The 17,039-nt window shown below is 40.4% G+C and overlaps 2 protein-coding genes across 2 annotated transcripts; one reads left to right on the top strand and one right to left on the bottom strand.

The window, feature by feature from the left end:
* Positions 1 to 2: 2 nt before the first annotated feature.
* kctd10 (potassium channel tetramerization domain containing 10) lies at positions 3 to 4,409 on the bottom strand. Its single transcript, XM_033618719.2, has 7 exons — positions 4,333 to 4,409; positions 2,920 to 3,133; positions 2,647 to 2,816; positions 1,887 to 1,973; positions 1,709 to 1,761; positions 1,407 to 1,602; positions 3 to 1,286 (listed from the first exon to the last, which is right to left on the bottom strand). Exons 1-7 carry the CDS (start codon positions 4,333 to 4,335, stop codon positions 1,068 to 1,070), a joined length of 942 nt encoding a protein of 313 aa, XP_033474610.1. The 5' UTR covers positions 4,336 to 4,409; the 3' UTR covers positions 3 to 1,067.
* Positions 4,410 to 4,686: 277 nt separating this feature from the next.
* On the top strand, positions 4,687 to 16,775 carry ube3b (ubiquitin protein ligase E3B). Its single transcript, XM_033619515.2, has 27 exons — positions 4,687 to 5,221; positions 5,385 to 5,553; positions 6,786 to 6,903; positions 7,437 to 7,496; positions 7,588 to 7,692; positions 7,779 to 7,875; positions 7,986 to 8,068; positions 8,192 to 8,274; positions 8,437 to 8,542; positions 8,646 to 8,766; positions 8,894 to 9,071; positions 9,970 to 10,136; positions 10,238 to 10,405; positions 10,510 to 10,681; positions 10,774 to 10,892; positions 10,982 to 11,096; positions 11,208 to 11,307; positions 11,903 to 12,022; positions 12,118 to 12,294; positions 12,391 to 12,501; positions 12,600 to 12,737; positions 12,834 to 12,899; positions 12,983 to 13,041; positions 13,161 to 13,343; positions 13,573 to 13,684; positions 13,797 to 13,889; positions 14,514 to 16,775. Exons 2-27 carry the CDS (start codon positions 5,393 to 5,395, stop codon positions 14,703 to 14,705), a joined length of 3,204 nt encoding a protein of 1,067 aa, XP_033475406.1. The 5' UTR covers positions 4,687 to 5,221; positions 5,385 to 5,392; the 3' UTR covers positions 14,706 to 16,775.
* Positions 16,776 to 17,039: the final 264 nt, after the last annotated feature.

Here is a 17,039-nt window from a genome sequence, read left to right as displayed (position 1 = left end):
AGAGTGTTTGTAGAAATTTATTTGTGATAAAGTATGTATAAATATAAAACATACATATATGTTCTGTACAACAGACCTACAAGTACTGTGATTGTTAGACATATTTCAACTAAAACCTATCGTGTGCAAACAGTACATTCTCCGATGAATGTGGCGATGAAGGATAGGTCTAATTTCTCTCCCTGTTAAAAGCTTGTAGACAGGATTCCCTTCCTGCCAGGGAGATCTCTGGTTACAGTCATTCACTTCAACCTCAGCATCCATCATTCAATCACCCCAGTACATTTAACACCTCAGGTCACAGCTCAAGTTCCCTCCACTGAAAATAATGATTGTTAAGTGGAGTGAAGGGAAAATGCGTAAATGTTAAAACTAAATATGGCAGAAGCACTACAGTGAAATGTTGCATCCGCCTGTCATATCTTAAATGTATCAAAAATTAATAAAATTTAAAAAGGTTTAATTGCTATTAACCACAGGCTACAAAATAGCCTTGGTAACATCTTCTAAGAGGAAAATAGTGCCACCATGTGGCCCCATTGTGTACAACACCTGGTTAATCCACTGATGGCCTTACAGTGGACCCGTCAGAACCATTAAGGAGAAGCAAAAATTATGTACATTAATCTTTAGCTGCTTGCATGATATAATTTTTGTTCTCCTGCATGTAATGCAGATAGGACCTCAAATAACAGATGTATACCAACAATACTTTTTTTTTTTTGTTTTCACACACACAGGTGAAACTGTGGTCACCTGCAGTGCTCAATGCAAACACCCATGTCTATGGGCTAGAGAACAGTGATAGAAGTTATATCACAAACACACAAAGAACAAAACACAACAGCCTGTCAAAACGCACAACAAAGATGACGCACAAAAAACACAAAATCACTTCACCACTACACACTGTTGTATAACACTCATCTCGTAGTAGTCTCCTGGAGAAAAAGCTGGTAAACTAAGAGTGGAGGTGAGAGAGAGGCGCTGGGTGATGTAAGGCACAAGCGTGGTGCTAAGACTGTCCAGGGTCAGAGACACAGGCCGACGGGTCGAAGGAGAAAAGGTCACTGGTGGTGGTGTGTGCGGTCATCGGGTCGTTTGATATGAATCCTACGAACTCGCTCAATTCGTTCTCGCTCCTCGTCCTCATCCAGATGATGAGATCGTCCTGCAGCGCCCCCAGTAGCCTCCAGCAGGGCGTTGTCTGGACCCCTCCCATCATGGGACTCATACAGGAGGATGTTGAGGGTCTCCTCATAGATTCGTGCCTCAGGGAATTCAACCTAGCAGAGAAGTAGAGTGTTACACAACAGATTAGAGACATTAAACAACATATTGTAGCTCTATGCTTACAAAAGAGCAAAGAACTCTTCAGAGTGGGCATATTACAAATGCGCATTTACCTTTGTCTGCTTCTTTTCTGTGGCATAAACAATGGAGGTGCAGCACACTTCAGCAATCTTACGCCCCTGGCCATAAAATGACCAACAACAGATCTCATCCCCAATCACATCTTTGATGAAGAGTACCCGACCATTGAACCGCAATGACAGCTTGTCAAACAGCTCAATATTTTTCAGCATGTTGTCATCAGAATTGCTGGAGTTAAAAAAAGAGTTACAGGACAGTCATTTCATTTATTAAGGCAATTTTTATGATTTTACCACATTATGTTCCTTCTTTACTTCAGTTGAAGAGGACTCACCTGGTATATGAATATTTGTTGTTGCTTCGGTTATACAGCAGTTTGACAGTAGGCTGTGAAGACACATAAGTTTGTACTTTAAAACAAAAATCTAAACAACAATTTGATATTGAACATTAGAAATCCAGGTAAATATGTAAAAAAAAAAAAAAATTAAAAAAAATCCAACATAACCCACCTTATTTGAGGTTGCAATAAGCTTCTGCTCTTCCTTGGATGATGTCATCAGAGGCACTTTACAAAGGGGTTCATAAGTTTCTTTGTTCTGGATGAGAAAAAAAAAAAGTTTTCTATTAAAAAAGTTCCACCTACAAAACTGAAACATTCAAATTATTATGGGAAGGATGCCACCTGGTGGAACACAGAAGCAAGGAGGGTAAAGGATATGCAACCCTACCCCAAAATAGCTCATTAATCTTTAGACTTTTTAAGTGGATTGGTTTCAAATTATTTTCAATCAGATTTTATGCCCCTAATAGTAGTTGAAAATAAAAAAAAAGTTTGAGCGAGATTTTTACCTGAATTTTTATACATTTGATTTTCTTACCCATGAATCATTTTTTTTTATTCAAAATGAACAGATATGTTGGATTTTTAAATGTTTTTAAGAAAGCAAATTAACAGAAAAAGTAAAAAAAATGAGACCTATTCATTATGAGTGGTAGGGTGGGAAATATAGTATGGTTATAAAAAAAAACAAGACCACATTGGTCTGATATACAACAAAGTCCACTGAAAATAAAACTTTGAAACGTTATCATTTAATCAGAACTTAATTTAAAACTCTAATTTTAGGTGGAATGCTGATGAATTTAAGAAATGATTCCAAGGAATATGACTTTTGTGGAGTTCATTTAACAAAAATTCAGATGATTTGATAACAGCTGAAGTATTAATATATTGCCCTGCAATCTGACAGCCCTCTACTGTGACGGTACCTGCAAGGCAGCTGTGCATTCATCAGCGAGGCCTTGGACAAGGTAATACTTGGCCTCAGCGAGCAGTTCCTCAGTCTCCCGTCGGCTGTCTGGGAGTGGCACTGCCCCGTCTCTAAGGTAGTTAAGGATTGTTCCAAAATGTTTTCCACAACGATCAATCAAGATCCAACCTATGGATATGAAAATGGTGAGACATTAGTAAGTGAAAGATCATGGCCAGTGCAGGGCTGATAAACTCTGCACATAATTTAAACATTTTCACCGACAGCTCACCTTCACTGTCTGTGAGGACCTCCATCCTGCCACTGAACATGGCTTTGAGCATTGTGTCCTGTTTGGTTAGTGTCTGCATTGTAGTGTAGTACAGTGCCCCACCCACATTTAACTTCACATATTTAGAGCTGGGGCTGGAACCCTTGAAGGATGTAGTCCGGGTTGTAGCTGCTGGCACTGCCGAGCTCACCACACTCTCTCCTGACATCTCTTCCTGGAGGAGAAAAGGTAAAACATAGCATGACACCTGGATCCAGGCTGGTATGTCAGTGGATTACTTTTGTTTAGGGCACTGGGTGGAAAAAAATACATTATTACCACAAAGGTCTATGTTTATGCAGATAGCTCTTTTTTTTAAACAATGACAATATCCGGCAATCCACCCACCCAACTGTGGCACTCCGCCCCAAGCCCCTTTGTTGTAACTAAAGCTGACGAAAGAATGACTTTTAATCAGGCCACAAATATAGTTTCATTTGAAATGGTGCAATCTATAATGGCAGCAGGACAGTGTATGTGGGATCAACTCAGAATAAATGTGTCCATGTTCATTGTGACAAAGGAAGATGTTGGGTATATGTATTGACAATAAGCTATAGCAGGCTTTTGCTACACAGTTATTAAAATGAATTCATTGTTAGTATTGTTACAAGATTTGTTGACAAAAAGGAAAAGTATAGAATATAACCATCCTAATCTTTTAAATGTGCAAAATGACTACAATAAATGTAGTGACCCTTGCGATTTATTTCTGATGTTGGACTCTGATACTGTAGGGCTTTACAAAAACATTCCCGATACTGCACAAAGCCATAAAAATCATTAAAGCGAAGGAAATTGTGTTATATAATAAAATAACGAGTTTTCTACATAAGAGCTATAGTAAAACTTATATTCTCCGCTCACAGAATTGTATTCGCAATATGAGAAACAAAATGAACTGTCTATGGCCTGGAGTCTTACAAAGTATTAAAAACATTTTAGAAGAAATAGCTCTTTCCATTAGTCATGATGAGACTGTCATGACAGAGCTACGACAAAGCTCTAACATGGCAGAGACAATTCAAAGACAGTACTACGGGCTTTTAACGTTACTGTGGGACTGCTTTACGTTTTCCTAACACTAAAAATAAGCGTTTTTATGTTATTACGATTGATCACAGTATTTGTTTTAACTCTGTGTAGGGTGAAACACCGCACCGCATCCCTCAATCCAGTTACGTTTCATAGTAATTTGATTTTAGCCAGCACCGCTAATGAGCTAGCTAGTTAGCATTACTTAAAGTTACCTATACTGTCACAAATTTGGCAAAAGATACACATATTATGACGTTGACTATTAAAACAACTTTCTCTACATGACGTTATTAGCGTCTTTGTAACTGGTTTTTGATAAAACATAAATATATTTACCATAGAACCCGCAGCAGACTTTTTAATTGTAGCTTGCTAACGTCAGTCAGCTAACACCCACTTCCTTCCGGTGCAACGCTGCGCAGATAGAAAAATGACGTCAACGTTGCCCTGCTCTGTTTAAAGAGACAGATAACATGAGTTTGTTAAACGTTGCTGAGTGTCCAAGATGGGGTGAAATGAGACATGAGTGATAATTCAGCTCTTCACTTCAACCAGCTTTTTGTCCTACTACTTTTATTTCACATATTGAAGAACATAGCTTTAATTTCATTAGCCCCCTGCACATTTCCGCTGCTGAAGGAGTAACAGTGATAACAGTCCCCCCCTCGCCACCCACCCTACACACAGGACGACAGCTTTATCCGCCAGCAGAAATAAAAAGTCGCTGTTGTTACAACAGACTGAAGACAGTTTGGCATATATGGGGCCTGCTGTCGATAAAAAACTCTCATAAAACAAATTATACATTTGGACAAACACTACCCGGAATCATTTAGTGCGACACAGGGGATTAATGGCTGCAGTCAATGTACGGATCTCCTCTCATTGTTTACATTTCGAAACGGTATGTTGTTGGTGTTTTTGAGGCAGTCACTGACACAGGATCAAACCTAACCCCGCAATGAAGACAAATATAGCTAAATGAGTGTGAAAAGATTATCCGTGAGACAGTACAAGTCGACCAGCGGCGAACTAGCCCTGTGTGCTAACTATCCCAGCTCCATCTTTCCTGTGTCGCCCGCTGCTCCAGAGATGGCAAGTTAGTCTTCACCTTTTGTTTGGCTTTCCTCCCGCTCGGATCTCAAGGACACCCAAATGACTGAGGAGGTATAGCGCCAGGTGAGCCTGAAGGCCAGACAAAATCTTCGTTTGAGCAATATCACAGGTGAGTTCACTCACAACAGTGTGATAATGTGCAGTTGTCGGAATGCTGTGTTATCACAGTCACAGTGTTCATAAAGCGCAGATATGTGATCTGCACCCATTGTCAAAATGTACTCGATACAAGCATGCGGATGATCAAAATATAAGTGAGTCTTCTTTTCCAGGGTGCACGATGTTTAGTGTACCTCAAAGCTCCAAGTCCGAGTTCCTGGATAAAGCCAGGCAGGCCAGGGAGGAAAGGAAAGGACAGAAGGACAAGGAGAAAGCAGCAATCCACATCCAAGCCCTGGTTAGAAGATTTCTCTGTCGCTGCCGACTCCAGAAGCAAATACGGTAGTCTCCACTTTTATTTATTGCAGATTTACTAGTCACCTGTAATTTGAAGAGCATTGAGCTTAATGTGTGTGCCACCAACATCATTAATAATCATGTTAGGAACTACCTTAAGGAAAGGTGCCCACACTTCAAGATCCATCCCTTTCTTGAAAATCTCTTGCTCCTTCCAGATTCCATGAAGCGAGTATCAAAGTTTGTGAACTGTTGTACTACTTCAGTTTCTTTAGATCTTGTTAGGGAAGTCTGGGCCAGTGACTTGAATTCAGAGATATTGGCAGAGTTCTGGGAAGATTCAGTGTCTTGGTTTCATTGTTGTTCACTTAACTCACGAACTTTGTACTGTTATGGCATTGCAAGGCAATCCTTCTTTACTTCCTGTCAGCTGATGTCATTTACATACACTGCAAAACATCCCAACAAGAATTTAAGGTTCCCATATTTATAGGTTCCTTGTATTTCAATCAGGAAATACCCATTTATGATGTTTATGTTGTCAATTTTGATTAATCCTTTACAAGCTGATGCATAGGCTGCATTACCCCAAGACAAAACTGAGCCACATCTTCCCATCAGTGTCTTTCAAATGCGACAAGTGCAGCTCTGCTGAAGGATCACTAGCACAGCTTTTGGACTGCAGTTTCAGTGGCTTTTAAAAGCTTATTCCAGAGACATTCAGCCCAACCACGACATTGCCATCTTTGGTTGCTCTGCGGAGGCTTTTGAGCTGCTGTACAACATGCAGTTTACTCTACACTTAAGAATGGTGGTTGCTAAAAGACTTATTCTCCTCATGCGTAAGTCTACTGCTCTATTCTGCTATGCACATTGGCTCAAGGACATGTTATGTATTATACAAGTGGAAAGACTGCATAGATCTGAATGGATTTGGGGGCCTTTCTTTGCACAGTGGCATCCACAAGGACCCTGCTTGGCTACATGAGTGTTACTTTACCTTTCTCCTGAGATGATACTATTTTGACAACATCTTTGGAAGATGATTTACATATTTTTGTATACTGTCTGGCACCCTTTTCATTTTGTTCTCTTTGTGTTCCATTTTCCTTTGTATTGTTTTGTTTGTCCTTTCAATATATTTTGGCATTATAAAACCGAAAACTAAGTAAACAAACTATTTTTTTAAAAAAAAGAACATTGTTAGTAAAATAGCAAATATTTGGTTTCATGTTCACGTATCCTTATGTCAATAATTTTTGTCTGTGTCTCATCAGGAAAGAGGTTGATGACTATTTTCAAGCCTCTGAAACTGGGACAACAAAAAGAAATGCACTTTCAATTTTCAAAATAGCTCGGAAATTACTATTTGTATATCGCCCAGAGGATAAGATGGTGAGTTGCCAGCTATGCTGTTTAGGCAAATATGTAATAGCAATCTTTAGTGAGCATCTTTAAGTAGCATAAGTTAGTTCACTGTCATCATAATAATGTTGTTTCGGTTACCTGTTAATCCTTTTTTTAATTAAGACAAATAACATACACAACATATGACAACACCCTGCAGATACATATCTGGGGGTCAAGTAGTCATGGGTAAAACTTCCCCTGGCCACCAAACCAGACTCATTATTGGCGTGCTAAGTCCCCCAAACAAGTACCATAACATAAACACACATACAATACATACACACATCCATACACATCCACACAAATGATGCAATACATAAAACAAGCAAACACATACTGACACACATGTATACATATACACGTACACGTAGACACAAATGTGCATTAATGAGGAGTATGTACAGAAATAAGTGAGTGGGCAAAACAAGTAACAGCATAACGTTATGGTGGATCAGTGATAAGAACCTGTTAATGCTTACTTTGTGACTCAAATGACTGTAATTTTGTACATTACACAGAGGTTCGAGAAGCTCTGTCGTGCAATCCTTGCCAGCATGGAGGTTGAAAATGACTCTAAAGTGAGTGTGCATATGCTTAGACCATCCACGTATCAAACAATTTTTAAATGGGATTTTTGTCTGAGTGACTGTTCTCACATTTGGCCCTCAGGTCTGGTATGTTTCCTTGGCTCTCTCCAAAGACCTCACCATCCCCTGGCTCAAACAGATAAAAGACGTGCTATGGACTTGCTGTCAACTACTTAAAAATTTAAAGGTTAGTCTTGATTTGACGCTGGGAAATGTGTTTTGATATTCATTGTATGACTTTAATTGTATGTATCACTGTTTTGTCATATGCAGCCTGACATACTTCAGGACAATAAATTGGTAACGCTGTACCTCACCATGCTGGTGACCTTCACGGACACTTCAACCTGGCGGATAGTCAGAGGGAAGGGTGAGTCTCTGGCCAAGGTGGCATTGTTATTATTATAAACATCCAATTTGTTTTTGCAGGACATGCTTTTTGCCAAAAAACACAACACCTTCCTCTCATTATTTTAACAGAAGCTCTCAGACCTGCTTTGACAAGGATTTGTGAAAATATAATGGGCCATCTGAATCAAAAGGGATTCTATTCAATACTTCAGGTTCAGTATTACAGCTCGTACTTTTCAGTCTTACCATGAGATTCAGTGAAGTAGTGTGACACATATTTTCTTCCTCAGTGCCAGTAATATAAATGCACATTGTACATCACTTCTCTTGTATAGATCTTGCTGACCAATGGCTTGGCTCGTTCTAAACCGTCTCTCTCCAAAGGCACTCTAACAGCTATCTTCTCTTTGTCATTACGGTGAGCTGTGTGCTGCTTATTTGATGGATGTAACTGCTGTTCAAAAATAAGATAATACTCCAGTTTTAATACAAGTGGTGGAGACATGTTATATCCAGTTAGCTTTGTGTTTTGTGGTTTTATTTGCAGGCTGTCCTTTTGACTAAATCAAATATTTTTCAGGCCAGTCGTTGCTGCTCACTTTTCGGATAACCTGCTAAGATCCTTCCTCCTTCACATCATGTCAGTCCCAGCTGTCGTATCTCACCTCAGTGTGCTTACCCCAGAGGTAAAGGCCCTGTCACATATCACATGTTGTTGCAAAGCGGTACTGTATGTCATAATTTGAACAATAAGAGAGTAGGTTATAAAATCTCCTAATGTCTTAACAGTGTATGGCATCCATCCAGACGCATGACCTGCTTCGGAAGTTCATTCTGTTTCTCAGCCGAGAAGAACAGTGTTTGGACATCTGTGTGTGTCTCGAGGGGAGCCACACTCTCTGCTTACTTGGTATAGTATTACAGATAAATATGTGCTTCACTGATGCAATCTGGTTGTGGATGGATGAGAGAATTATTTTGTGTTCTGTGGACTATTGATTGTACTGCTGTGACTGCATTTTTCTCATGTTTGATAGGCAACCTGATTCATTTGGGCTACCTGAATGAGAAAGTCCTTGAAGAGGAGGCCAACCATTTTGTGAAGGACCTGACAGACATGCTGTCCTATTGCCAGAGATATGTGTCCCAAAAGAAGTCCAACCTTACCCACTGGCATCCTGTCCTGGGCTGGTTCTCCCAGACTGTAGATTACGGGTCAGTGAAATACTTTATATTCGCTTGAATGGATCCAAATATTCACAAGAAAACTGCACAGAAAATGGGTTTCCAGGAGACCCAGAATATATAAAGAGAGGAAAGGTGTGAGGCTCTTTAAATGCAAAAGTTAACATTTTAATGTGTTATATAGCACAAAAAAGACAGTTGTGCTGTAAAGACAAAGAACACACAGAGATCCCTTGATAGACATACTCAGGCTGCCTGCTTTCTCCTGGGAAAGTGCTTTTTTGGTGGTCTGTCAAGACATCATGTGTTGTACGTGTTTAAAGCATAACTGTGTTTGTACTTTCTGCAAATTACAGATTGACTTTTATTTAAAGGAATACTCAAACCACAAAACGACCATTTGAATATCAATTACTTTCCACGTGTTACGTTAAATCTATGAGGAAAACTCAGGTGCATGGGTAAGTGCACAAGTTTGAACTCTGCTTGTGCAATCCATTGAGTTGCTGAGGCGCACTACTGGTCCTTGTGTGAGTTTATGTGGGTTTTGAATAGAAAGGTTTTAGCAACAATGCAGGTGTTTGGGAAATACCGGGTATATGATTGGATAAATGAGACTTAATTTATACTGCTTGAGTTGTGTGAGAGTTTGTAAACTCTCACACAACTTGTTTGATATAGTTTTGTTGTTGTTAGTTCATCAAGAAATTCTCCTTTTTGGATTTCTTATTCACTGGAAGCATGTGAGAAGACCCAAATTTTCTCTCCAAATTCAACGTAACATGCGGTGAGACATTGATATACACTGATATGTTGGGAAGTATTCCTTTAAGTAGTGTCTCACTTTTACTTTGTTAAAAAGCGAATGCCAGATATGTGACTTGACTTCATCTCGCCTCTGCCTCCTCCTCTTTCCTGTTTCCTGCAGTCTAAATGAGTCAATGCCGCTGGTCACTAAACAGCTTCAGTACCTGTGGGGTGTTTCTGTCATTCGGACGCTCTTCAGTGATGTCCTGTCTAAAAAGCTGGAGAGTCAGGAGCCCACTCCCCCGCCCCCGCAGCCTAGCACATCACAAAACAATCTACCAGTTAAGAGTGAGTTATAAACAAAGCTATTCCAACCTTTCAAGATAAGCACACTCTGTCCTTAAAGGTTCTTCTCTGCATCCCTGGTGTTGTGTCTGTGTTTTTGACAGACCTTTTCAAGCGGGCATTTCAGAAGTCGGCTTCAGTGCGGAACATCCTGAAACCTGTCGGAGGGAAGCGAGTCGACTCAGCTGAAGTTCAGAAGGTGTGCAGCATCTGTGTGCTCTACCAGACTGCTCTGTCTACGCTAACACAGATACGACTCCAGATACTCACCGGTCAGTACCAGAATCTTACTTTTTTAATGTCATACAAACACACAGTATTTTGGAAACATACTGAAAAGTTTACCACTGAGTATTTCACTGTGCATTATCTGCAGGTCTGACACATCTTGATGACCTTTTGCCTAAACTCTGGGCCTTTATCTGTGAGCTCGGTCCACAGGGAGGCCTCAAACTCTTCATGGAATGTCTAAACAATGACACTGAAGAGTCCAAGCAGCTCCTGGCTATGCTCATGCTCTTTTGTGACTGCTCACGGCACCTCATCACGTAATTTTACTGAAATTTTTTCGTTACCTTCATGTGCATAGGATGCCCAATGTAGCAGCAACATATTATGACACACTGTTTATGTGTTACAGAATTTTAGATGACATTGAAGTCTATGAAGAACAAACATCTTTCAAGATAGAGGAACTCATCACTATCTCCTCATTTCTGAACACATTTGTGTACAAGATGATATGGGATGGCATATTAGGTGCGTGTGTGACTGAAACTTGACACAAATGATGATGACCTGATTGAACAGATACACTTTTACTGATAAAGCTGTTTTGTATTTCATAGAAAACGCTAAAGGAGAGAAACTGGAGTTGTTCCACAGTGTTCATGGCTGGTTGATGGTGCTTTATGAGCGCGACTGCAGGCGAAGATTCACCCCTGATGACCACTGGCTTCGCAAGTAAATACAAACACTTAATTGCTGTTAATATCCTAAACACATCGGCCCTCTGTTTCTGCTTTGTGATTTCATTTTAAAGTTCATCTTTACATCTTTGTGTGTTGCGTTCAGGGACCTGAAGCCCAGCCTGTTGTTTCAAGAGCTGGAGAAAGGCAAGAAAAGAGCTCAGCTTTTACTGCAGTACATCCCACATGTCATCCCACATAAAAATGTGAGTAAGAAGGATCCATATGAAGGATAAAGGATACATATTTCACTTTCCTCTTACCTGTAGTGCTATTTATGAATCAAGATGGTTTTGGTGTGAATTTCCAAGTATTGAAGATATCGATTGCTAGCTCACCTAGCACTGCTGAGTATTACAGCATTACAGCTCAGCCAAGGAGGATGCCATTAATGTTTCATCTGACACTGTCATGAGCATGAGTCTCTTGTCCATGAGTAGATGTGCACTGCCCTATGCACATTGATAGGTTTGGCAGGTGTAGTTCTGTAGACAGAAAATAGTTCTGACATGAAACTGCTCACAACAAGTGCTGTGGATTATCTTGAGTAACTGGGTCATGATTTGGCGCTTTGAATGCCACAAGCTGAGTGCCATCTAGCTCCATTACATTCAAGAGAAGGCAGACATCTCTACAGCTGATATCTCCAACACTCTGCAACTCACACCAAAACAATCTAGATTGATAAATAGCACTATAGGTAAGAGGAAAAATATGTGTTCTTGATTTTGGGGTGAATTGTCCCTTTAAGACAGTGTCATTTCATTTTCAGTTGTGTAATTTCTTTCCCTCTCATTTCAGAGGGTGCTGCTGTTCAGAAACATTGTTACAAAAGAAAAAGAAAGTTTAGGACTGGTGGAAACAAGCTCAGCTTCACCTCATGTCACCCACATAACCATTCGTCGCTCACGGATGCTGGAGGTAAGGAGTCAACAGATCTGATAGATCTTTTTTTTTTAAAGAGAGCACAAATGTATATGTCAGTTGTTCATAATAACCCGTTTCCCTGTCCTAAGGATGGATACGACCAGCTCCGCAGATTGCCGGCAAATTCCATAAAAGGCGTAATTCGTGTGAAGTTTGTCAATGATCTGGGAGTAGACGAGGCTGGTATTGATCAGGATGGTGTGTTCAAAGAGTTTCTAGAGGAGATCATTAAGAAAGTGTTCAATCCTGCTCTCAACCTGTTCAAAGTAAGTCGGGCAGATAGAAAGCCATTTTTTTCTTCACAACACTGCCGCTGATATTGATTTTACGATTTTGTGTGATATAATTTTTATTTTCTGTAGACTACAAGTGGAAACGAAAGGCTGTATCCTTCACCCACGTCTTACATCCATGAGAACCATCTGCAGCTGTTTGAGTTTGTGGGGAAGATGCTCGGGAAAGCCATATATGAGGTATGCCTTCTGAAAACATGCCCTTATTGTTAATCTCCCTCTGAATAATGTTTTAGGTGATTTCAGTGAATGTGTAATTATGATTTCTGTATGCTCAGGGCATTGTTGTGGATGTCCCTTTTGCCTCGTTCTTCCTCAGTCAAGTCTTGGGTCACCACCACAGCACTTTCTACAGCTCCATTGATGAGCTGCCCTCGCTGGACTCTGAGTTTTATAAGAACCTCACTTCCATCAAGGTCGGCTGGGATTACACTTGGACAGTTTGTTTTTCAGTAATTTATCCCATTTTATTCTCCATCTCACATCTTTCATTTTGTTTTTTATTTTTTCAGCGCTATGATGGAGATGTAGGAGATCTAGGACTGACGTTATCCTATGATGAGGATGTTATGGGGCAGGTAAGAACGGAAAGTGTGAAAGATATAATAGTTAAATACATGAAATTCACAAATTCAAAGCTACTTTTTCCCTTTCCGTATAGCTTGTCTGTCATGAGTTGATACCCGGGGGCAAAACCATGCCAGTCACCAATGAAAACAAGTATGTAAATTCATATTCAATGGCACTGACCCTCTTTAAATGCAAAATGTCCTTTTTCTGATGGTTGTCTACTTAACAGAAATCATTTTCTAACTGTGACCTAACACGATGTCCCGCAGGATCAGCTACATCCACCTCATGGCTCACTTCCGGATGCACACGCAGATTAAGGAGCAAACGGCGGCTTTCATTCGGGGCTTCCGCAGCATCATTAACCCAGAGTGGTTGCACATGTTTTCCACGCCTGAGGTTCAGCGTCTTGTCTCGGGAGATAATGCTGAGATTGATCTCGATGACCTCAAGTATGTGACATTTCAGACATGTTTAATTAGCAGACAATTCTTCTTCTATTCTTGCTGTGCCACTGCAACAGTTTTACTCACTGTAATGCTTCTTCAGTAAATGTGTCCCAAATCTAGCAGGAATTTTCCCCTCAACCAAAACACTCAATTAGAGATGCAACAGCCCTTTTCCTTCATCTATGCTCCCTGTGCACAGAGATGCTCATCCTTGTCTTCTTCTCTTTCTCAGGAAACACACGGTCTACTATGGAGGTTTTCACAGCAGCCATCGTGTTATCATCTGGCTGTGGGACATCCTGTCCAGTGACTTCACTGCTGAAGAGAGGGCTATGTTCCTTAAAGTAAATTGTTATTTTGGTTCTGTCTACTTTAACTGTCACAGCCAAAAGTAGCTAATTTTTACACCAAATGGTTTTCTGTCATCTCGTGTATTCTTTGTGTTTGTTTCCACAGTTTGTTACCAGCTGCTCCAGGCCGCCTCTTCTAGGTTTTGCCTACCTCAAACCACCTTTCTCCATCCGTTGTGTGGAAGTTTCAGATGATCAGGTAAGAATAAAAAATGAGAATAATGATGCATCTAAAGGCCCAGACACGCCAAACTGACATCAAAGAAATAGTGGCGACAAAGGCCGATAGTTGCGTCACCTCATGTCAACTGTGTCTCAGCCAAAAAGTTGAACACACCACAAAGACGACAGCCAATGGCCAACTCTCACGTATGTTCTGCACCTGTATGTGAGGATATAACTCTCCAACAGCAGAGAGTGGTAGTCTGTACTCTTCATTGAAAAAGGGAATCCGAAAGACCAACAGGACGTATTCAAGACGCTAGTTAACACATTAGCACTTTGTTAAAGAACAAAGGATATCTACTGAACACTAGGGAAAATAACACAAATAATTCTGAGTCGTTTCTGAGAAAGAGCTTAATTGCTTAAAAAAATAATTTTACCTTCTACAACAAGTTTATTTCGGTCTCATCTCTTGACTTTGGCTGTTTGTTTGCTTTCCTCACTTCTGTTTCTTTTCTTGTGCACTTAAACTTTGTCGTGCAGCTAAACTGTTTATCAAAGGGATTCAACGTGGTAAATCGGCTGACAAAAAGCAGACAGGGGCTGACGAGTGCTAGTGTGGGTCTGTTTGTACTAACAGAGTATTTCCTTTGTCCAGGACACCGGAGACACCCTCGGCAGTGTTCTTAGGGGCTTTTTCACTATCCGCAAGAAGGAGCCTGGTGGTCGACTTCCCACTTCGTCAACGTGCTTCAACCTGCTCAAGTTGCCCAATTACAGCAAGAAGAGCATCTTGCGCGACAAGCTGCGCTATGCTATCAGTATGAACACAGGCTTTGAGCTCTCCTAACTGTGTTGCACCAAGACAATCTTCACAAGGGGGTTGTGTTAAGCAGCCTGAGCCGAGCAAGAGGTTCGGCTTACATGGACTGGAGCCTGTCAAGTCAACAGGCCATCACATAAACAAAAGGGGGTGTCATGAAGGACCTACAAACTCTCCTTTTGTCTCTTTTTCAAACTGGATGAGCTCTGCTCTACTTCAGTCCACTCCCTCACATCAAAGGGGATGCTGTCTCTGCAGCACAATCCAATTTTTAGCATCTCCCTTTGCCACTCTCAAAATTCAATATGTCATGTATTTAACTTGATGAAAGACGGATACACAGTGGCTAGATCTCTGTTTCTCAGGCTTAACAGAATCACGCTCAGATCTAACGCTCCCATTTTAAACGAACTGGAAAGCAATACAGATGCAATGCAAGCCATTAGACACGTGGTCGACTCACTCAAGTGGAACCAAGCATTGTTAATACACGTACAAGCTTGGACTCCATTACCCAAGCAACTTTTAGCTGATATTGGATGAGTCTTAAAATGTTTTGCTGAACATAATGCATCTTTTATAAATGGAAGTCAAATCAATGTCTGTGTTCAACCTTCGTGGAGAAGGAGCAGCTCACAGCAGCGATCCTGTGTTGATTACATTACGTCCCATTTCAAGGAAAATCTTTTGACCGCACTACATGTGTCCCCACTACAAGACACTGCAGTCACCTGAGAGAGATGTTGGCCCTCTGATTTTTAGCATTGAAAATGGAACTCCTGCTTCAGTTTTGGTGAAGCAGCAGAATCCTGCTGTTTGATTTAGAAAAGATGTCCGTGCTGTAACATTTACCTTTTGAGTAAAAAAGAAGCTGAAATTGTTTGGGCACTATTTATATCCGTCTAGTAAAGGAGACACCGCTGTTCACACATCTGTGCTTGACCTCCACTCTGAAAAAACGAGTAAAGCTAATGATGGTGTAAGTCTTTGTACTTAATACTAGTGAAACTGAAGATTTCTCACTACACCTTTGAATAACGCTCAGTGCCTCATATAACACCACCCCCCCGCTCTCATATGTCTGACAGTACTCCAATAGTAACCAGTAACCACGTGTATCGGAAACAAGCCATAGATATGGGGGCTACGTACCTGGACTTATTCTCTGCTCCGACTAACAAAAAAAAATCTGAAATCCAAACACTCTACTACAACAACAGCAACGACCGAGGAGGGTTTCACTGCAATGCCCTCTGAGCTCTGTGGACGTTTTAAGCCATGTCGAAAAAGAATTAGAGGTTTGAAAACCTCTCAACATGATGTCATGGACTGGTTCGTCAACCAAATGTGACTGTGCTTGATTTGATGTTCCCTTGGATGGAAATGTTGCACACCTTTCTGCTGTTTGTGGCTGTTGGTGGAGGGAGAAGGGACATGAGGGTGAATGTCACCTTATCAGCCTAACTTTACACAGGGTTTCATTACATCATAAAGTTAAGGAAGTTTACCAGAAAGAGGACTGCAGCTTTCAAAGAAACTATCAAATCTTTACTAAGTTCTTTATTATGCAAAAAATGTTTTCTTGTCATGAATGAGTATGGATACTTGTTAATAAGTAACACAAGCTATAGAAAATACTGGTCATTATTGCCATGTTTCTAACTAGTATCGTCATGGCCGTTAACTTGTGTGAAAACAACAAAAAAAAGTGATTATAATTATATATAACACCGGTTGTACTAAATTTACTCGCAGTAAACTAATGAGATTAAAATATTTTCAGATCTGACAAATCAGTCATGAGGATCTTGCTCCATTCTCCACCTTTTAATCTGTTCCAGCAACAAGTGGAAACACTGCAAATGGATGCGCACGACATGCTTTACACCCAAGTCTGTGTTGGTGTGCGAGAGAGATGAAAGATACCTCACAAGCTTGTCTGTCTCGTGATGAGGTCACTCATCTGTTTAAAAATGATGTCAAGAGTAGGCTAGACTTAAAGTGTACCAGTGGACTGCTGATGCTGACCTTTGACTATCCGCTCTTTTAGTACAAAAAAAAAAATAAAATAAAAACGATTCTGGAAATGTTTCCACCATTCCTGTGAAAGTTTTCATCTCTTTTTAAAGTGTCTTTGAGACTGGCTGCACTACAGTATGGAGCGTGTTGTTGTTAAAACAGATGTAAGATTTGTCCATGTGTAAGATACTTTTCCCCCTGTAATGTTAACTCATGTACACCAGTATAATATAAATCATTTCTTTAAATCATCTCTTCAAATCAGTGTTTTTCCTTCTTAAAGCACTGACTGACAGTGTTTCAGCTCTTTACATTGAATTAATTGGTTTATTGCAAACACCT

The sequence above is a fragment of the Epinephelus lanceolatus genome, chromosome 9 (genome assembly GCF_041903045.1).
Source record: "Epinephelus lanceolatus isolate andai-2023 chromosome 9, ASM4190304v1, whole genome shotgun sequence".
NCBI lineage: Eukaryota > Metazoa > Chordata > Actinopteri > Perciformes > Serranidae > Epinephelus > Epinephelus lanceolatus.
Note: the sequence above shows the minus strand (reverse complement) of the source record. Positions and strands in the feature narration are given on the sequence as shown.

Bases quoted from the DNA above. Each gene is read 5' to 3' on its own strand.
- kctd10 (XM_033618719.2), bottom strand. The intron at 1,974-2,646 runs GTACCGTCACAG...TTTCTCATCCAG, and splicing joins AATGCACAGCTGCCTTGCAG to AACAAAGAAACTTATGAACC. The intron at 1,603-1,708 runs GTGAGTCCTCTT...TTTTAACTCCAG, and splicing joins AACAAATATTCATATACCAG to CAATTCTGATGACAACATGC.
- ube3b (XM_033619515.2), top strand. From the start codon at position 5,393: ATGTTTAGTGTACCTCAAAGCTCCAAGTCCGAGTTCCTGGATAAAGCC. The intron at 10,406-10,509 runs GTCAGTACCAGA...CATTATCTGCAG, and splicing joins ACGACTCCAGATACTCACCG to GTCTGACACATCTTGATGAC. The intron at 11,097-11,207 runs GTAAATACAAAC...TGTTGCGTTCAG, and splicing joins GATGACCACTGGCTTCGCAA to GGACCTGAAGCCCAGCCTGT.